Source organism: Arvicanthis niloticus, chromosome 10 (genome assembly GCF_011762505.2).
Source record: "Arvicanthis niloticus isolate mArvNil1 chromosome 10, mArvNil1.pat.X, whole genome shotgun sequence".
Classification (NCBI taxonomy): domain Eukaryota; kingdom Metazoa; phylum Chordata; class Mammalia; order Rodentia; family Muridae; genus Arvicanthis; species Arvicanthis niloticus.
The window spans coordinates 9,687,740-9,710,209 of NC_047667.1; the positions used below are offsets into that span (position 1 = coordinate 9,687,740).

A 22,470-nucleotide genomic window follows, 5' to 3' on the forward strand; every position below is an offset into this window, starting at 1 on the left:
AACTCACAAGTCTCAAGAAGCCCCTGAAACTTACAAGATTTACAAAAAACTCCTCTCCAAGGTGAACTATTCCTAGGGAGAGGAGATTCTCTGATTAACTGAGCTGCCTGCAGATTGTGCAGGGTGTTTCAGAGATGCATCTTTAGTGAGTCCTCACCCATGACAATGTGGGGTTTCAATGATATAGGTCCCTTTGAATCATCCATGTTCCTATACACATTCCTTCACCCATGTACCTGTAAATAATTCCAATAAACATCCTGGATCTTCAATCTAGACTGAGGGAAATAATTTCTTTGTTCTGCCAGCAGTGCCTTATCTAGACACTTAATAGACATTTGTATTTTTCTTTAAAAAATGGCCCACAAGAATCCATTACAGTTTGGTAAGATTACCATCTCAACAACAGCTGCCTAACAGGGCCAGTCTTGAGCCTTGTTCTGAGTCTTGGCACATGTCAGTATTCAAATCATTTTCTCGGACCAGATGGCTTCACTAGAGGCGTACATAAACATATTTTTACTTTTAAAAGCACAAGTGGTCCTACACTGCAAGAAAGGCTGGTTATCCAGGCAGTGGTGATACATGCCTTTAATCCCAGCACTTGGGAGGCAGAGACAGGTGGATATCCAGAGTTCGAGGCCAGCCTGATCTACTGAGTGAGTTCCAGGACAGCCAGGGCTACAAGGAAAATCCTGTCTTGAAAAGCCAAAAAAAAAAAAAAAAAAAAAAAAAAAAAAAAAAAAAAAAAAAAAAAAAAAAAAAAAAAAGGGTAACTAGTGTCTTGAAGTTTCTAATATGTAGAGAGCTTCCTATATGCATAATATATACTATACCCACAGAAAATAATCAGTTTCCATGTTCACCTTAGAGAAAAAGAACCTGAGGTATGCTCAATACACCATCAAATAATAGAGAAAATGCAGTGTGCCACTGCACATCAGCCAGAATTGAGCAATACTGACAAAATAACGCAAATCGAATTCAAGCCTATTGTGCTCCTTCATAAGAAACCCAAGGGCCAGTAAGACGGCTCAGTGAGTTCTACCATCAATCAATTGACGATCGATGTCTAAGACTCACACTGTAGAAGGAGAGAAGCAACCCCCAAAATTGTTCCCTGCTGGTCACACCCACTGTTGCCTGTGTGCCTTCCCTGATGATTGATAGATGCTAAAGGCAACCTGGATAGTTTGCATTCTATGCAAGTCTCACCTTTAAAGTGAAGTACGGATACTTGTGCTTGATTAGAACTTCTGAAGATTTGATTGGAACTAGCCCAAGGCCATCAAGAGCCTACATAGGAAAATGGAAAAAAAAAACCCATAAAAAGACAGATACACATCTGTGAACAGAAACAGCTCTGTGTGTGTGTGTGTGTGCTGTCATTATGTTTTGAAACATTACCTGAATAGTTCTGTGCTCAAAACAGCTCTTCCTGTGGCCGCAGTTGCTATCTCAGCTGTGGGCACAAAGGCAGCCCCCACCCTCTGCTGCCTCTTTGTGTGTGAACCTTATGGACTATGATGTAGGCTGCTACACGCCCTTCTGTGCTGGTTAATCCTGGTTGCTAACTTGACTGGATTTGGAGTCAACTAAGAGCCAAGCTGCTGGGCACGCTCGGGAGGAATTCTCTTGACCAGGATATTTGAAATGGGAAGACCCACCCAAAATGTGGGTGGCTCCATCCAGTGTCAGCGGACAGAAGTCTGAGGAGGAAGTTTTTAGATTTTTGCCTCATCACCTAGACCTCACCAGTGAGCTTATCTACCCTGCTCTGCCACAAGCTGCTACATTCCTTGGCTGAGATCAAAAGTCGGCTTCTCTGGGTTTCCACTGCAGATTGAGGACCAGTGGCTCTCCAGGGTCGTCGGTTGCAGGTTGGGACTGCTGAGGCCTGCGACCTGTGGACCAAGCAGCCACCAGGATCTCAGCCCCTCTGGTATAAGGTAGCCATTGTTAGACTACCCAGATTGTATTGTGTAGACAAATCTAATAACACCGGCCCCCTTCCTCATTCTATCGGCTCCAGAATTCCCTCAGGCTTAAAGGACTTAGCTCAGGAACCCTTAAGAGTTCAAAGTAACAACTGGTGAGGTCAGCAAAGGAGTTGCCATGTCTGAGGGAGCTGCCTCACAACCTTCTGGTCTACTTCCTAGGACACTTTGAAGTCAAAGTTCAAGTTTAGCTACTGTCACCCTGAGAGCTTCAGAGCTCCTCATGGGCTTAGCCAAGTTCTTTGTTCAAAAGCACTGTGGTTCCACTTCTCCACCCAGGCCCCACCCCTGTGCTGGTCCCCAGAGAGCTTCCCACACAGCCATCTGCCTCAGACACCCAAAGACCCTAGGGCAGTCCCAAGTACGTCCCAGCACCCAACAAATATCATTCTTTACCTCATTCCAATTAGGCGTCAGCATGTCCTTAATATGGTGAGTTGCTAACATGCCACCATTTAAAAGAGATAACTTAATTTTAAAGTTGCTAAATGTTAAAAAACAAAACAAAACTGTGCATCTTAAAATTGATAAAGTCTGGTACCCAATGCCCTCAAGACATGACTTGTGGTACATGCCATGTAAGGATTAATTAACTATTATCATTATTATTTATTATTATTATTATCATTATTACATTATGTATTATTATTATTGTGTGTTTTGATATATGTGCAGGTTCATGTATGTACAGGTGCATGTGCATATGTATACACATGGATGTGGGACACAGAGAACAGTCTTGGATGTATTTTTACTCAGAACTGGTTTATACTTTTCAAAAGGTTGATTTTTAGTTTTATTGTGCGTGCGTCTGTGTTTGTGTCTGTGTCAGCATATGACATATGTGTGCCGGTGCTTTCTGAGTCTAGGGGAGGAGACTGGATTTCCCAGAACTAAATTCATAAGCAGTTGGGAGATAGCCTATACGAGTGCTGGGAACCAAACTTGGAACCTTTGGAGGAGCAGTGAGTGCTCTTAACTGCTGAGACATCTCTCCAGCCCTCTACTTTGTTTTTTGACACAAGATTTTTCACTTTACCCAGAACTCACCAATTTAGCTATATTGGCTAACCAGTGAGCCCCAAGGATTGGCCAGTCGCTGCCTACCTAGCACTGAGATTACGCATCGCATGCTACTGTGCTTAGCTTTTTCCACTTTCACCTGTGTTCTGGAGATCAACCCTGGGTGCTATGTTCCCAGACAATTATTATTATTATTATTATTATTATTATTATTATTATTATTATTATCGTCATACTTCACGAGAGAGATGCGGGTGGAGAGGTGGGGTTCCTTGTCTGCGTCTGGGGTCACATGCCCCGACCTTGGCCTTGCATTTGCCAGGCTCATTTGAGCACCAGGCAGGTGGATGTTCTGTCCTGTCTTCTCTTCTTTCAGATACACTGGGTGTAGGCCACATGCTCACTCTGGACTTCAGCCTGGGAAGCAGCTCAGGTTACCAGAGGGTAACCAAGGGTACCCGAGGGTTCAGTAGGTCTGGGACAGACAGCAGTGGATACTCACAGATTTCCAGGCACAAGCCTCCTCTGGAGCCTCTCAGAGCAGGTGGAGAGACTGAGAGCTCGCTTGGCTAGCAAGCTGCCCACGCCCACGCTATCCCTGTCTGGTTCCCCACCAGAGGGGAGACACCCACTAACACACCACGTGATCCTGCTTGCTTCCTCTGCACCCATGCCATCCCCAGCGGCTCCCCCCCACAGAGGGAAGATACCCACCAACTCGTTGTAGCTCTGCAAGTCGGTTGGGAAGGCGAAGTGCAGCACTTCCTCAGACTGTAGTGAGTAGCGCCAGAGGTTGTCGTCCTGACTCATGCGGGCCCTCAGCGATCGGTAGGGATTCTCTCCTAGAGAAACACAAGCAATTTTAGGGCCTTCTCGGGGCATTTGCATGGGAAACCAGCATCTTCAGTTGTGTTTGTACCAGATGCCATGTGCAACAGGATATTTAGGTTTATCTTCTTCAGTGGCATGGGGACTGATATGGTGTCATGCTCTCATAAACAACCCTAGGTAAATGTATTGGGTCACCAAACATACACACACACAGTATACACACACCACACACATACGTATAAGCATGCACATGGCACACACACACACACCACACACACACACACACACACACACACACACACACACACACACTATACAGACATACATTCAGCCATGCACATGCACACACACACACACACACACCAACATATGCGACACACAGCGTATGCCAAACACCCCTACCCAAATTACATACACACAGGTACCACACACAGCACATATCACACACATATTCACCCCCAGAGCACACACTACACACACATGTATACACATACAATACCCCCACATCAATTCAGGCACACATACATAATACACATATCACATACAACACATAGCAATACCACATTCATACACCCATATAGCACATACACATTACACAGAGCACACACATACTCTACATCATACATACATAACACACACACACACACCCCCCACACCACTCTTTCACACATATGCAGAGCAGACACCACATCCGCATACCATATACACACCACTCTCTTATGCACAACACACATCAATCACAGGTGCACACACAGAGAGAGCACACACTACACATACATAGCCTGCCACATGAATATACACATATGTACACACACAGAGCACACAGACAGACAGATACACACACACACACACACACACACACACACACACATTGCACAAGAGGGATTAGTTGGGAAGGAGGGGATCCACAGGAGTGGGGAGAAAGGTGAAAAAGACGTCTGTGGGGTGAATAAACTAAAAGACAGATACAAGTATGATATACACATATTAGTATATGCTAATACAGGCTTTCGAAATATTCAGATTTATGTGACTCAAGCATGTTTGCACACACACATATGCAATGCATATGTACATTGTCAATTTCCCCATTTTCTTTGTCTTTCTCTAGTTTTGAGACAAGGTCTCATGTAGTCCAGCCTGACCTTGAACTCACTATGTAGCCAAGGATGGCGTTGAACTTCTGATCTTCCTGCCTCTACCTGGGATTACAGGTGTGTATCATCATGCTAGGTTTATGGGATGCTAGGAATGAAACCCAGGGCTTGTGAATGCCAGGCAAGCAATCTGCTGAGCAATGTTCTCAGTACACTTTCTTTTTCTTTTAATTAACTGATTTGGTTCTGAGATAGGGTTTCTCTGTGTAGCCCTGGCTGCCCCAGAATTCCATCTGTAGACCAGGCTGGCCTCCAGCTCACAAACGCTCTTGCCACTGTCTCTGGAGTTTGGGGATTAAAGCCACCACACCTGGCTTCCATTAATATTAAAATTTTACTTCATTTTGCTTACTGAGCTACACTCTCTTAAATTTAAAAAGATGCTATTGATATTTTTGATTATGTGAACGGGCTTGTGCATATGATTGCAGTGACCAAGAACGCCAGAAGAGGGCAACAAAATCCCCGGCGTTAGCGTTAGAGGTGCTGGGAAAGAAATCCTAGCAAGAGCAGCAAGTGCTGAGCCGCCTCTCCAGTCTCCCAGACTAAATTCTTACTTAAATTACCTCTGATTAACTTTATCAAAAAAAAATTGAATTCTAGAGAGCATTTATATATAACCACATGATATTTTCATGTAAAGTTTACTGTTTTGTTATTTAAAAAAAACCACTTTCTTTGTCAGAAATTTCGATTTTAGAAGTAAAATATTATAGGGGGAATAAAAGAGTAATTAAAACACTGCAAAGCATTTTGGGAAGGGAAGAAGGTAGTCTTGTGGAGAGAGGGGTGTCCTTACTGCTGGGGAGGAAGAGGAATGAAAGAGGCTGGCCCTGAGCAGGGCGGCTGGCAGCTGCCTGTGGCCCTTTGTGTGTGTGAACCACAGACTGGGAGAAAATTATGACTTGGCTTTTGATTCTTGGAAACACCTTGTGGACCAGATGATCAAAATGAGCCTCTCTCTCTCTCTCTCTCTCTCTCTCTCTCTCTCTCTCTCTCTCTGCCTCCATCCCTCCATCCCTCCCTCCTTCCCTCCTTCCCCTCCGTCTCCCTCCCTCCCTCCCGTAACCTCCCTCCCTCTTTTGATCCTGTGTGTGCATGTCTATGTTCTTATGGGTCCCCATGTATGTGAATGTGTGTAGTGTGTGTGTGTCTGCATGTGGAGGTCGTAGGTCAACCTCAGCTGTCGCTCCTCGGGTGCATGCCATTTTGCTTTTTGAACAGCCTGCAGCTTGCCAAGGGTTCCTTCTGGCTCCACCTTCTCAGTGCTGGGATGGCAAGCCTGCCGCCAGGCGTGGCTTCTTCAGTGTGAGTTCTGGGGATCAAATACTGGTCCTCACGCTTGCCAGCCATGCTTTACTGACTGAACTATGTTCCCAGCCCCACCCATCAGAATTTCCTGAAACAACAGCCAGTATGATGCCTCAAGCTTTGTGTGCAAATGAGAGATGAAGAATCTACTAGATTCAAACTGTCAGTCAGCAACCGTAAAGGACAAGTACCCTGTGTGTCTGCTGATGAGATGTAGCAAAGGACAAGCAGAGATCGAGCTGAGGCCAGATTTCATTTTCTAGGGTAGGTAGACCTTGGTGACGAACTGGCCAGGCACTTGGGCCAACGCTAGCCTGGAGATCTGAGGTAAGTGTGAAAATAACCCCCAGAAATGCCCATATCCCCACTCCCATGTGCATGCAATTGTACATGGCAGTTCACACACAGTGAAAGGGAATTAGCAGATGTAAGTAAATCAGGCCTCTCAAAGTGGAGAGATTACTCTCATTTTCCTGGCAGGCCTGATGAAATCCCAGGGTTGGTATAAAAGGTGACAGACAACCGTGGCAGAGGTGGGGGCCGAGAGCCAAGGGAAGCAGGCAACTTTCAACCACTGCTGGTACAACAAGAAGCCAAACTGCCGAGAGCTTGCTTTTAGACTCCTGATCTGATTTCTAGAAGCTGACATCTGTGTGCTCATGTGTGCACACATGTGTATCTGTGCACCTCATGTGGAGGCTGGGGGACCACCTTGGGTGTCAGTATTCAGGTGCTTCTACCTCTTGCTTGCCATAGGATCTCCCATTGGCCTGGAATGTCACCAAAGCAGGCTAGGCTAGCTGGCCAGGGAGCTTCTTGGGACCTTGCTGTCTTTGCCTCCCGACTCACTGTCACAGGGACGACTGCAGCCTGCCTTCTATTGGTTTCCAGGCTTGAACTTAGATCCTCACAGTTTACAGGCAAGTGCTGACTGAATCTGTGTAATTCGAAGCAGCAAGGTTGGTATCAGTTTGTCATAACTGTACCAGGAAACCAGTGTGTAGATTTGTGATGTGATTTGATGCCGCCAGAGCTGATTTCATCAAGGAGAGACCTCGGGCTCTAGGAGGCCATGGTGACCAGCAGCCCTCGGGTGTATTTACCTTGTATCAGGGTTCGCTTGACCTGGACAAGCTTTCTCATGATGCCTTCTTTGTCCATTTCACGGATATTCCCCAACATAATGAGCAGCCTTCGCTCAAGCATGACCTGGAATTGCAAAGAACGGCTTCAGGTTAGGGGTTGGTCCATGGCTCTCTTGGCTGTCCAGAGGTGATCGGCTGGGCCCCAGCAGGCTCTCCTCGCTGGGCTGCTGTGTGATGGAATGACACCTCTGGAACTGAGTCAACACACTAACCTTCTTTTGTGCTCAGTTGACTGCTTCAGGCATTTTGTCACAGCCAAAAATGTGAATAACATGAAAAGTCTTAATCATTACTCTCTCTTGCTTGAGTATGGCCTTGTCCCCTAAGGGAGCCACACTCAAAAAAGGAGAGACCTGCAGGTGGCATAGGGGGACAGAGGGGCTGAGCACATCACGGGTGAACCCTCGGAGGGAGACAGGGTAGTGTTTCAGTCATAGGGGAGGAGTAGAAATGCAGGTTCATCCACAGTGGGGATGCTGTTCTTGGGTGGGTACAGCCTAAGGCAGAGGTGTGGCTGAAGCCAGACACGCCCCCTGACATCTCTACTGTGTCAGAGCTTTGAAAGGTTTCTTTCTTCCTCCCTTCCCACATTTCTGTTTTGTGTGGTGCTGTATCTATGTATTCATGTGTGTGCATGTGTGTACGTGGTGTCACGCCCCCTGACATCTCTACTGTGTCAGAGCTTTGAAAGGTTTCTTTCTTCCTCCCTTCCCACATTTCTGTTTTGTGTGGTGCTGTATCTATGTATTCATGTGTGTGCATGTGTGTACGTGGTGTACAGGCATACATGTGCTCATGAAGACAAGAGGTTGATACTGGGTATCATCCTTAATTCTCTCTCTCTCTCTCTCTCTCTCTCTCTCTCTCTCTCTCTCTCTCCTCTCTTTTTGAAACAGGATCTCTCCGTGAACCCAGAGCTCTCAGATTTGGCTGGAATGGCAGGCCAGTCCCAGGGTCATTGTGTTTCGACCTCCATAATGTTAGGATCACAGGACAGTCCATCATATCTGACTTTTTACACAGGTGTATGGATCTGAAGTCACACACTTACATGATAAATGCTTGGTGGAGGATAGGTATGAAGGGGAGGCATGCTAGGAGGTGACTTGAGGGGAAGCAGTGACCCCAGTGTCACCCCTGAGAGTCCCCACTCTCCATCGAAACAATTGCCCCCAAATCGCACAGCCTCAGAGTCATTGTGTGAGCCCCAGCAGTTCCTCTCCTAGGCGTATGTAGCCTGGAGAGTAGAGAACCACATGTTCACTAGCCCGTGTATGAGTGTTTACAGTGTGATTCCATTTCATGGAATGACCCGAAGAGCCAAGCCTATAGGGATAGAATGCAGTCTTAGTGGCTGCCAGGAACCTGGGGAAGAAGGGGATGGGCAAGGACTGCTGAATTCCTTTCTGCATAACAAAAATGTTTTGGAACTTGGGTAGCAGGCAGGGGTGTGCCTCCATCTGTCCAGTCTGTCAGCACAGTGCATGCCTGAATTTCACAAGGCTTGGAGTTCCAACCATAACAGAAACCTGGTCTGGTGGTGCACACCAGTAATCCTAGCATTCAGGAGGTAGAGGCAGGAGGATTAGAGAGTTCAAGGCTCCCCTGGAATATAGACTCTGACTAATTAAATAAGTAAATATCACATGGCAATGGTGGCTGTCTGTATATGTGACGATACTAAAACCTCACTGTCCTGGTTAGCTTTAACTCTCCTGTGGCTGAGGAGGTAGTCTGACAGGGCTTCCCCAGATCAGACTACTCCATAGACATATCTGTGGAAGACTATCTTGATTAATGGATGAACAAGGCTCCTCCCACAGCTCATTGTGAGCCTGGGCGAGCGAGCCTTCAAGCACTGCTTCTCCATGGTGTCTCCCGCAGTCCCTGCCCTGCTCCCCATCACGATGGACTGTGGTGTGTCAGTCAGATTAACCCCTTCCTCCTCCAAGTTGCTTCTGTCAGTGTTCTATCACAGAGTGACAGCAAGGGAAGGGACTAGAACACTAGCTCAATGGGACACTTTGCGGAAGTGATTTTTATGCTGTGCTGCCAGGAGCCAAGCCCAGGAAATTACCTGCTGTCTTAGAAAGTCTAGTCAGTACAAGGTTAAGAAAGGACGTTCACAGGTCTCAGGTCCCAGGAACCTAAAGAACGTCTGGCATTTCCTTGGAGCAGATTATGACAGTGGGATGGTCTAGGGCAATAAGGTTATGACAGTGGGAAGGTCTTAGACAGTAAGGATTCCATAGTAAGATAGCCCTAAACAATGACCCTCGCCTAAACTTCCCGGTTTGCTGTGTCTTTATAACCTGTCCCCAGAATTACAGTTTCAGAGCTTGATCAGAACCCAGACTTGCTCTCATTCTTTGTGTCTCTTGTCCTTTCATTCGTTCGCTCCCTTCCCTAAGGTCTCGTCGAATCCCCGAAGGCCGGGACACTGTGCGAATGGCATCTCTAATGGTGTGTTCCCTGCAGCTGATAACTGCACAGGTAGAAAGAGGACGCTGGCAATCTGGAGGTGAGAGCTACCTTCCGTGCTGCTTGCTGAAACCGTCTTTGTGCCCGGTGTCTGCTCAGCCACATGTTATTGATGAGTGGATCAAAATTAGGATGGAATTCCTGGGTTTTCTATAAATATAAAAACACACGTGCATTTTACATTTAAATACAAACTCTTTGGCATAGCATTTAATAAATATTATTGCGTTTGATCTCTGGCTGGGTGTGGTAGTACGTGTCTGGAATACCAGAAATTTAGGAGGCTAAGGTGGCACATCTGGAGTCTGAGGTAAGTCTGGCCTACTTAGGAAGACTCTTAGAAAAACGGGCAAAAACCAGGATCGGCAAGATGGCTCAAAGAATGACACCGTTTGCCACTCTGCCTGATGACCTGAGTTCAGTCTCTGCCATATTGGTGCTGGGAATCCAGTCTCGGTCTTCAAACTGAGAACAGCTAATGCTCTTGTCACTGAGCCAGCTCTCCAGCCTCCACTTCAGTTTTTAAGACAGAGTCTCCCACTCAGTGTGGAGCTCACTGACTTGAATGGACTATCTCTGCACAGGTACATACCACCATCTGGTGTTTTTATGTGGGTGTGGTGATGGAACTCAGGTCTTCAAGTTTGCACGGTGAGCGCTTTACCAACGGAGCCATCTCCACAGACCATAATGATAAGTTTTGACATTTTATTTGCAATTATGTAGTGTCCCAGTTAGCTTTAGCTTGTCATAGCCTAGAGTTATCTAAGAAGACAGTCTTGGTTGAGGAATTTCCTAGATCAGACTGGCCTGTGGGTAGGTATATGCAAGTATGGGGACTTGTCCTGATTGTTAATTGATATGAAGATCCAATCCACTGTGGGCAGCGCCATACCTAAGTAGGTGGCTCTGGATTGTTTAGGAAAGCTAGCTGCCTGTGAGCCAGCTAGCTGTAGGACTGTGAGAGGCAGCCTGGTTCCTGGTTAAGCTAAGGCTAGAAATCCCGGTGACCCTAAATGGATGGAAGGCAGTTTACCCTGCTCCCTGGGAACCAGGTTCCTGGCAGGAAGCCACAGCCCTCCATAAATATGTGGCCATCAGTCATATAAGGGCAATACCCCAAACCCCTCCACAGGTAGAGGATGTGACCTGTGGTCATGTAGGCTCAAGACAGATCTCCTTTTTAATGAGGTACTTAAAGGCCTGGAGACTTAGCCAATAAACTTTCCTTCCTAGACACTCCTCCCTGCAAAAGGTATTTAACCTCAGGCCCACCATGAGAATTGTGGTATGGTTTTATTCATTCACTTTCCGCCATGACAATAAATGCATTAAAATCATGGACTGCCTCTTTCATCGGGATCTGGCCATGGCAAACCAAGGAGAAGGTGTTTGCTTATAGAGTTGCTGTCTCATCTCCCATAGAAGGCCTTCCTCTGCTCCCAGCCACAGCCTCCACCAAGCCAAGCCAAACCCAAGCCAAGCTGCCCACTGACCAAGCTAAGGACTCATTCTCTCAGGACCAGCCGGAGCTCCCCCATCTCTTCCCCTCGGCCCAGGCTAGATCCAGCCCGCAGGCCCCCACTCTGTTCTTAGCTCTTCCACAGCATCCAGCAGTGCCTGGGTGTCTAAGAACCTGAGAACCAGACAGCCCTGGCCTCCTTGCAGGCCTGAGGATCCCGGAGCCACCTCAGACTGCAGTGTCCCTGTGGTAAGCCGGCAAACTCCAGCATCCTGCCTCCCTGAGCGGCCTTAGCCCTGTGGTGGAGCAGCTAGTAAACATCCTCCTCTCTGTGTTCTGGCGCTTCTCTAGCTGTGAAGTGAGTTTGTGTCAGACATAATGCTTGTGAGAAACAACATGCAGGCCTGACTCTGAGCTCCTTAGTGATAGAGTATGAATTATGGGGAGTTGTGAGCAAATAAAACCTGCACTCCGATAAATTGCTTAAAAAAAAAAAAAAAAAAAAAAAAAAAAAACAAGGGCTGGAGAGATGGCTCAATGGTTAAGAGCACTAGCTGCTCTTCCAGAGGACTCAGGTTCAATTCCCAGCACCCACATGGCAGCTCACAACTGTCTCTAATTTCAGTTCCAAGGGATCTGACACCCTTACACAGACATACATGCAGGCAAAACACCATTGCATGTGAAATAAAAATAAACAAGTTTTTTAAAACCTCAAAAATATACACTAAAATAATCTTGACAAAACAGATTCATTTTAAATTGTGCACCTGTATGTGGGTATGTGCTACTGGGAGTGAGGGGCTAGTGAAGTTCAGGAGAGTGCATTTGATACACTGGAGCTGGAGCTATGGGGAGCCAGGGGTTGGGGTGTTGAGCCACCTGACCTGCATTCAGCCATGGAGCCACCTCTCCAGGTTCCTTATGTAAGAAATAAATGTGAGATATTTAGGTCTCAGTTTGAACTTAGAATTCATTGCCCGGGGACATTCCGGGAGGAGTACATTATTCCTGAGTCAGAGGACACTTGCTGGATTAACATTCAGAAGAATGTTAATTCACATTCAGAAGGGAGAGGCTGATTAACATTCCTCAGACCACAGGGAAGAGAACCCACCTGCAGGTGGGGAAGGCTCAGAGCACAGAGACACATCCAGGATGGGAGGTGGTCAGGAAGAAAGTAATGTGCCAGTCTGAGCCATCTATAGACCAGACCTGAAAAGGTCAGCCTTTGTGGTTGCCCTCTTAAACTTTGTATAAAAACAGCTCCCAGCTTTTGTTTCCGGTTCTCTTGCCTGCATGCAAGGGAGCCCTGGTGCACTGGAATCATTAAACCTCATGTTGTTGCAACAAATCCTCTGTGTGTGACTCTGGGGGAGTGCATCCCCTGGTTTGGACCTTAAAGTCAAACATTTTGGAGGTCCCAACGAGATTTGCTCTCTCAGACCCTACATCTCCAGGGATCGGAGGTCTTCTCGATTGAGCAGGTTTCTGTACTGTCTGTCTGTTTTTTTTTTTTTTTTTTTTGTATCTGTGAAGTCTCTGTGCCAGTGGCAGGGGCAACTGTCTGTGTCCCTGTGGCAGGGGCAACTGTCTGTGTCTGTGAAGTGTCTGTGCACCTGTGGCAGAAGCAACCATCTGTGCAGCCTGGTTTCTGTGCTTGTGGCAGGGGCAAGACCTGGGCAAGCCATGGAGAACAGAACACTGGGATAGGGTCAGGACCCTGAGATCAGGGTCAGATTACAAGTTCTGAGAGGGAATTCATGGGTAGTGGAAGCAGTGGGGCAGATGTGCCAGCACACTGCAGGCCACAGTTCCATCAGGGACACCTCGGGATTCATTTGTATGGGAGATAGGGTCAGGAACGACTGACCCTTCTCCATTTGAAGGTGGTCCTTGGCCACCACTACCTGGAGCGGTGTTTATTGCACTCTTGTGGCAGTGTGTCTGTGTCTAACTCTGTTTGTGTTGTTCATTGCTGGTGGTGTTAGAAATCTGTTAGATTTGGTCCAGCATGGGCTGGCCAAGTCATGTGAATCTGTTAGATTTGGTCCAGTGTAGGTTGACCAAGTCGTCTAAATCTGTTAAATTAGGTCCAGTGTAGACTGGCCATGTCGTCTGGTTATTGGAGTCTTCCACTGGCAATCTTTCTATGTCCTAATTGTGTAACTTGGTCTCTGTGCCTGTGACAGGGGCAAGAACCATCTGTATCACCTGGTTTATGCGCCACCAATGACAGGGGTGAGCTGTCTGTGCTGTTTATCTCTGTTTTCTTGGCAAACTGTGTGTTGGTTGTCGTTCTTTGTGTTCTTGGACTTTGACTGATGTTATTTTAGACTGAATCTACTGTGTTAAACATTCTGAGTTAAAAAGAGGTAACATGGCCACTGGCAGAGAGGGAGATGGAGCCACAGGTGCAAGATAGCTGCTGCAGAGCAGAGAGGCAGGTCCTTTGACAGGCAGCCTGCCCACCGCACATAGGGTATTCTCCAGGTAGCACTGCATGGAGGGCGCTCTTGCCCAGCCCGCACTCGGCAGGCAGGTGACAGCTTGCGGCTCCCCTAGCGTGGCACCCTTGGACTCCCCCCCACCCCCCACCCCGTGCAAGTTGACTGCCAAGAAAAGAAAGCTCTGTCTGAGGAGATGGAGGAGGCAGCAGGTAGAGGCAGAGGTGGAGGCATGGCAGCAGGGCAGCACATGACAGTTGCCTAGCCTGGTGTGTGTGACTGGGCTGGGGACCCCAGGGTCACTACTATAGCAGCCCAGCAGCTTCCCACCTGCCACTTGTAGGGACCTTGACCTCTGGCCCTGTCTGGTTTGAGAATCCAGACAGCAGAGGAGAGGAAGAGCCACCAAACAGGAAACAGCTACTGTGATAACCAAGAAGATATTATAAGAAATCTTCTCCAGGTTTCGAGTGTCTGAGGTAATTAAATCAGATAACAATCTTGCTTTTGTTTCTAAGGTAAGTCAGAGATTGTCAGAGATATTGGAGACTAATTGGAAGCTCCATTGTTTGTACTGTCCCCAGAGCTCAGGGCAGGTAGAGAGAATAAACAGAACCCTAAAAGAGACCTTAACTAAATTGCCCTCGGAAATTGGTGCTGGCTGGGTGGTGTCCCTTGTCCTATCCCTGTTCCAAGTCTGGAACACCCCTCTTGTGTGAGACCCCCACCCCCCCAAATGACTTTTCAGGCTAATAAGAGGCTGTTCCTGGTGCTGCTGTGTGGGGAGCCATCAGAAGGCGGCTATCATCCTTTCAGCCATCTTGAGCCATATACCTTGATAAGGGATTTGATTACAATAGCCTACAACAGCTGAGCACACTCTGATAACATCCTGTTTTAGATACCCAGGATCTTCCCTTGGGTGTGTGAGACTTAAAGGTGTGTGATTTAAGGGCATGATTTAGAGATCAGATTTAGAGACAAGACCTAAGGGCATGATTAAAGGCATGGCTTCGAAGTGAGACATATAAAAGGCGAGAGGCAGACAGAAGAGAGTAACAGAGAATCAGACACTTCAGAGAGAACAACTTGGAGTAGGAATTAGACATTAGACAGTACAACTTGGAAGTAGGACTTAGGCATTAACAAGAACAACTTGGAGTAGTTATTAGACATTAGAGAGAACAACTTGGAGTACAACTTGGAACTAAGAATTAGGTTAGAGTACAACTCAGTACAACTTGGAGTACAACCTGGAAGTAGGAATTAGGCATTCGTTCAGTACAACTTTGAGTTAGTTATTAGACTTTAGGCACTTAGCACTTGGAGAAAGAACTTGGAACTTGGAGGCACAAGGGACTAGGAACTAGGGACTTGGAGAGAAGAAGAGAGACTGAAGAATAAACGGGATTGAATCACACTCTGTCTGGTCTCCATTCCTCGTGTCTGTCCTTACTCTCTTTCTTGCTGAACCCCGACCCGTGGACCGGAGCAGCTTGGGGCAGTGCAAGTTCTAACAACTTAGCCCCCAAGGCTTCTGGCAGTGTGAATTCCAACATTGACAGAATGGTCCGAGACATTTCTGGCACCCAACGTGGGGCAGCTCAGGCTGCAACACTGCTGACCATCCTGATCTCCGCTTGAAGTATATGGAGTAACTTCCTGACTTCACATAACTCAGACCAGCACCTGCACCTCATGCCAACTAGAGAGCAGCCAGACACCTGAGCAACACCCTCAAGCTCAAGATCACCTGCTGTTCCAAAAGGCCAAAGAGCAGCAGGCCTTGACTCCTGAGATATCTCCACCCTAGAGACACAGGGGTAGAGATTACCCAAATGTTGGAGATAAGAGACTTTTGAATCTAACCTGTGTCCCAGATGCAGCCTTAGAGGGCGGGGCTTAGGGTTCGTACACCCAAAGTTAAATGACAGCTTGTGATTCCAGGATTGGAATCACCCACAAGAAAAAGGGGGGATTGTAGGAACTAAATGTGAGATATTCAGGTCTTGGTTTGAACTTAGAATTCACTGTCCCAGGACAAATTCTGGGAGGAGTACATTATTCCTGACTGGGAGGACACTTGCTGGATTAACATTCATAAAAGAAAGGGAGAGGCTGATTAACATTCCTCAGACCACAGGGAAGAGAACCCACTTTCATGTGGGGAAGGCCCAGAGCACAGAGACACATTCCAGGATGGGAGGTGGTCAGGAAGAAAGTAATGTGTGAATCTGAGTCATCGATAGACCGGACCTGAGAAGGTCAGGCTTTGTGGTTGCCCTCGAAAACTTTGTATAAGAATGGCTCCCAGCTTTTGTTCGGGGGTTCTCTTGCCTGCATGCAAGGGAGCCCTGGTGCACTGGAATCATTAAACCCCATGTGGTTGCAGCAAATCCTCTGTCCATGTGTGACTCTGGGGAAGTGCATCCCCTGGTTTGGATCTTAGAGTCTAACATTTATGTCACTTTTCGTCAGAAAAGAAACCAAGACACACAGTAAAATGACACTCTAGAAGCTCCTGATGAAGGAATTTCTATAATATTTGTTGGTGTCTTTGGAAATGAACAAAGAATTGCCACTTAATTTGAGTCCAAATGAAGAGAAGTTACTTACCTCCTCCAAGTCACGGACGATGCGTTTTTTGCTTCGTTCAGTCTGGAGTCGCTGAAGCTCCTCCCCTATGACAGGGTCGCCTCTGTTTTGCTAGATTTTTATATTAGTAGACACACTAAAGTCAAAAACAAATGTGTGAAACTTTCTTTTTAAAGCTTGTAGAAGCCTACAGGACAATGGGTCACCCTGCCACAGAGTGCTGAGAGGCTAAAGAGTCCACTATTCTTACTGTTCAGACAAGGGGAAATTTTATAGAGACACCAAGTCTCATGTGACCCAGGCTAGCCTGAAACTCACTATGTGTCTGAGGATACCCCTGAACTTCTGAACCTTCTGCTTCTACCTCACAGAGCATCCCAGGATAGGTAGGAGTCAGTCTCCCTCCATGCCCCCCAAAACATCATATGGCTTTCTTTTTCTTTGTTTTTTTTTTAACAACCTAGTTGCAGGTCCTTCAGTATGAATTTTGTATGACATCATATGGTAATACTCAAAAGGCTGGCCACAGGGGCTGGAGAGGAGGCTTAGCTGTTAAGAGTGGATGCTGTGTTTGCATAGGAGTGAGTCCGATTCCCCACATGGTGCCGATTGGCTCACAACTATTGGAGCTCCAGCTCCAGGGGATCAGCTGCCCCCCTTCTTGCCTCTGCAGGCACCCACTCACAGTTGCATGCTCACACACATGTACATATGATTACAAATAAGATAAATCTTTATAAAATAAAAGCTTGGCCATGCTCCCATCCTCCCTACTCATTGAGACCTTGTAGTTCACACTATTAAGCTTTAATGGCTGGTTTTTTTTTGGGGGGGGGAGGTCGCCTATAATTCAGACTCCAGTGCCTCAAACCTAGCTCCTCAGCATGTGACTATATGTGGCATCCAGCTCGGGGTGAGTCCTGACAGCAGTTTTGGGGACACAATGATGCTCTGTAGACTACAGGTATATCTCACATCTAGACCCGTAGCCTGAGTCTGGTCATCTCCTTAGACTGAAAGTCTCTCTCTCTCTCCCTCTCTCCCCCTCTCTCTCCCTCTCTTTCCCTCTGTGTGTGTGTCTCTGTGTCTCTCTGTTTCTGTATCTCTGCCTCTCTCTGTGTCTTGTTGTCTTTGTCTCCCTCTGTCCCTCTTCCCCCACACCCCACATTCTAGGCAGGTGATCTGTCATTCTGCAGTACTCTCAGCGTTCCTTGCATTGTCTTTCTCTTGCTCTGGCATCTTGTATACAACAGGAATTGCAAGCATTTAGTGAAACAAATGAGATCATCACGGCGGCCATTCTGACCTTGTACTTCTCACGTGCTTTATGCCGCTCCTCATTGAGCTCTCTTCTAAACCTGGAACTTGTGTGGTCTTTACCAAGGTGCACCTGCCTGTGGAGAACAAAAGCCAACCTCCATAAGCCATTCACAAACATTATCTTTGCAATGAGTGTCTTAGCTATCTTCTATAATCAAGGAGGGTTGGGGAGAAACTGGAGAGAATCACCTCTGGGGTGAATAATATGTCCTGTGAAATGAAGCTTATAATTTAGTGCTTAATGTTAAAATATTTATGAATTAACACAACAAGGGTCTGAGAGATAGTTCATTCAGTAAAGTGTTTGCTTTGCAAGCATGAAGACCTGAGTTCAATCCCAGCCATAGGAGCCTGGTACAAAATGTCAGGAGTAGCGGTATACTCTATCTCAGCTCTATGCAGGTAGAGACAAAGGATCCCCGGACAGCCAACCTAGCCTTCTGGGTGAGTTCCAGGCCAGTGAGAGGCCCTGTCTCAAAAAAAAAAAAAAAAAAAAAAAAAAGAAAGAAAGAAAAAAAGAAAGAAAAAGAAAAGAAAGAGAGAAAGAAAGAGAGAAAGAAAGAAGGAAAGAAAGAAAAAGTCTGGATAGACAGCTTAGTGTTTAAGAGCACTGGCTGTTTTTCCAGAGGACCCAGGTTCAACTATGTGGCAGCTCACAACAGACTATAACGCCAGTATTAGAGGATCTGATGCACTCTTCTGGCCTCTACTGGTACCACACACACACACTGGTAAACATGCAGGCAAAATAGGAATACAATTAAAATAAAATAAATCTATCTTTAAAACAAACAATATAATGTGGATGCCATTTGAGGAACAATACCCAAGGTTGACTTCAGGATGCCACAGGCACACACACATGCACATGTACACATGTACACATGTATGTGCATGCACATATGTCTATACATGCACACATGCACACACACATGTACACACACATGCACACACACATGCACATACACGCATACTGCACACACATGCACACACATACGCACACACATGAACACACATGCATACACACATGCACACGCACACATGCACACACATGCACACATGCACACACATGCACACACATGTACACACATACATACACATGCACATACACGCATACTGCACACACATGCGCTCGCACACATGCATACACATACGCACACATGCACACGCACACACGCACACTCACACATGCACACACACACATGCACACACACACACAGACACACATGCACACACATACACACACATGCACAACATGCCCATGGGGGCTCACAGGGAGGTGAGGGGTCATGGGATGTGATGTGTGCACCTGAGTCATCCCAGGTCTGTCTGGGAATGGGGACTCTGTATCAGGAAGGAAGCAGGGGCCACACGCCCACAGTTCATGGTTGCTCTGCCCTGTCTGCCTATGTGTAGGAAACAACATGTCTTAGTTATTAATTTATACCCAATAGCCACTCATTCTGAGACAGGAACACTGGCTGAAGAGACTGAGTAATCAAATTCACCAAGAGAGTTTATCAATAATTGCCTGTCATTGTGTCTCCTTGCCTCAAAGGCTATCCCATAAAAGCAGTCACCCTGTCACTTGATACAAATTATCCTGCCATATTTACCACTTAAGATGGTTCTCGATCTCTGTCATGATGTCCTGTCTGACTTTCTGTTCGAAGATTGCCTCCTTCATCTGTCTGGTTTTGGAGATTTCGTCACCTTGGTCCAGGACTGGAGGCAGGAACAAGTGGAGATCACGGCCGTAATCAAATCAGTCATTTGCCCAGACGAACACAAGTTTCTAACCATGTCACCTAACAGACATCTAACTGAGTTTTGTTCATTAATAATAAATGTGAATGGACACATTTCCTTCTTCCTCTGCCCCAGGGACTGGTTTAGGGCAGGCCAAATGACTGCTACCTTGTTTTAATTCCTTAATCTTCAGCTTTCCGGGTTCCTGGTTTAGGACGGTTGCCACAGCGAATGGATTTGACAGGTCGGCTGGAAACCGCAGGTCCTGATAATCGATTTCCTGAGGACCCAGTTGGGAGGAGAATGAGCTCTTTCCTTCCCTCTCCCCATCACGCCGGGCACACCCAACCCCTTACCTTTAACTTCTGAGGTTTTGCCTTTGCTGGAGTTGGGTAAAATTGCACATACGTTGTTTTTTCTAGAGGAACATTTACTTTCTTAGAACGAGTATTTAATCTTTCAAACTCTTCTAATCTAGAGTTTAAAACAGATGTTAAATTAGTGTATGATCCAGTGGTTTGAGGTTTGTTATGAAGATTTATTTTTATTTTTGATTGTGTCGCCATATTGTCTGTATACCTGGTGAGGCCAAAAGAGGGCATCTGATCCCTTGGGGACAGAGTTACAGACAGTTGTGAGAGGCCATGGTGTGCTGGGAACTGAACCCAGGTCCTCTTCCAGACCAGCCACTGCTCTTAGCCACTGAGCCATCTCTGTACCCACATAGATCAAGGATTTTGTTATTGTATTCCTTCTGATAAAACTATTACTGTGAACCAGTAGTATAACTAAATGAAAAGTAAACTTGTGTGTCCATGAAAATAAATTCCATATCAGTATATTAATATGTAATGTATATTGGTATATATGCATATATGTATGTGTGTACATATTTATACAGCAGTGGTTGCTTTTCCTCCCATCCTTTAAAATGATATACATATTTGTTGTGCGAGTGTGTGCATGTGTGCCTGTGTGTGTTTGTGTCTGTGTGCCTGGGTGTGCCATGACATACATGTGGAGGTCAGAGGACAACACTTTGTGGATCCCAGGTCTGTCTCAAAACAAAGTACCTTTGCCTTCTCTTATTTGCATTTCTCATGAATATGTAAATGAAACACAACAGGGTAGGGAATGCTCTCCTGGTTTACTGTCATTTATTTCTAGCCTGTAGCTTTTTAACAACCTAGGCTGATTGATTTAGATACCAACCATTACTTTAATTTATTATCCTAGTAAAAGAATGACTGTGCCCTTTGAAAAACAGAACACCTTCCTCTATACTTTAAAGTCTTTGTTGTTGTTTTCATAGTGTTGGGTTGAACCTGGAGTCACATACAGGCCAGGCAAGAGGCCAATCACCTGCACTCCCAGCTTAAAAACAAGAGAAGAGAGAAAGTGGAAAGAAAAACTCAGATATTTCTTATTTTTTAAAAGGCAACTTCTTGCTATGTAGCTAGCTTTGAACACAGGTTAGCTTTGAACTCATGATCTTTCTGCCTCTGCTTCTTCAGTGATGGGATTACAAGTGTGTACCACAATGCCCAGTACCGAATTGTATTGGGTTTGTGATGAAGTGTTAAGAAAAAATTGGGTCTGGGGCTGTGGCTGTGGCTGAGTTGGTAGGGGCTTGTCTAGAATGCACAGCTTTCTGGGTTCCATCCCCAGCACCATATAAACTGGGTGTGGTGGTGCATGTCTGTGTCCCAGTGCTCTGTAGGAGAAGGCAGGCAGGCAGAATGTCAAAGTCATCTTGGTTTCATAGTGAGTCTGAGGCCAGCCTGGGCTACATGGTTAGACAGAAACACAATGAAGAAGCCATACATACGGTAAGGCCATGTTGGGGTAGCAGGTTCCAGTGAAGACACATTCATATGGCTGAGAGTTGAACTGGGAGATCCACAATTGAATTTTTATTTGTGCCATTCCATACTGAATGGGTTTGAACTTGACAACTACTCTTGCCTTCCCATTAGCTGGAATTATTCCTGTAAGGAGAGACAGACGGACAGACAGATGATAGATAGATATGAATGTCATTATATTAATGACTTTTCTCACTGTTGTGAGAAAATGCCTGACAGAAGCAACTTTAGGGAGGAAGGGTTTATTGTGGCCCACAGTCTAAGGGCACAGTCCGTCATGTCATGGTGGGGAAGGCACGGCAGCAGGAGTGAGGCAGCTGCTCACATGGCATCCACAGTCAGGAAGCAGAGAAATGGATGCTGGGGCTCAGCTCACTGTCTCCTTTTTATTCTGTCTAGGACCCCAGGCCATGGATTGGGGTGTCCCATATGCAGGGTGGATCTTCTCATCTTGAACCTATGCCCTGCCCAGACGTTTTTTTACCCTCTGGCATTGCCAGATAAGATGAAGCACCACAGAGGTGTGCTCTGCTCAGCAAGTGCAGTGAAAGGGGTGCACAAACCCCATTGTCCCAGCAAGACGTGGGTGTGCCTCTGCTCTCTGTACAGTCTCTTCCTTAACTGCACATGACTCAACACCTGAGTGTTGACATGGACCTTAGTTATCAGTGACTATGGGAATCCTTTCCAACAATTGTCTGATCATGTAGTTACACAGATATGGACAAACCTTACTACATCAGTGCCTCACACATAAATTCTCAGAATGCTGGTCCTACAGCAAAAAATGGCCAGAATGCACTGTGAGTGCTGCAAGCAACAAAGAGCTAGGAAGACACCTAGAATTTTGGAGCAGACATTTCAGTACTGTGTTTTTCTATAACTTTATTCTTTTCTCTCAAATCACTCTTCCTGCCTTCTTCCTGCCTTCCTTCCTGCCTTCCTTCCTGCCTTCCTGTCTTCCTGCCTTCCTTCCTGCCTTCCTGCCTTTCCTGCCTTCTTCCTGCCTTTCCTGCCTTCTTTCCTGCCTTTCCTGCCTTCCTGCCTGCCTTCCTGCCTTCCTGCCTTCCTGCCTTCCTTCCTACCT

The 22,470-nt window shown here is 46.4% G+C and overlaps 1 protein-coding gene across 1 annotated transcript in view; it reads right to left on the bottom strand.

Moving 5' to 3' along the window:
- Cfap221 (cilia and flagella associated protein 221) overlaps positions 1-22,470 on the bottom strand; it is an 81,074-nt gene that overhangs the window by 15,940 nt on the left and 42,664 nt on the right. The window contains exons 8-17 of the mRNA XM_034513415.2: positions 21,347-21,506; positions 19,875-19,992; positions 19,687-19,798; positions 19,386-19,494; positions 17,756-17,843; positions 16,471-16,560; positions 9,997-10,095; positions 7,423-7,528; positions 3,735-3,862; positions 1,216-1,296 (exon numbers count right to left, since the gene is read on the bottom strand). Of these exons, the coding sequence (XP_034369306.1) occupies positions 1,216-1,296; positions 3,735-3,862; positions 7,423-7,528; positions 9,997-10,095; positions 16,471-16,560; positions 17,756-17,843; positions 19,386-19,494; positions 19,687-19,798; positions 19,875-19,992; positions 21,347-21,506 (1,091 nt within the window). The remainder of the gene's footprint in view (positions 1-1,215; positions 1,297-3,734; positions 3,863-7,422; positions 7,529-9,996; positions 10,096-16,470; positions 16,561-17,755; positions 17,844-19,385; positions 19,495-19,686; positions 19,799-19,874; positions 19,993-21,346; positions 21,507-22,470) is intronic.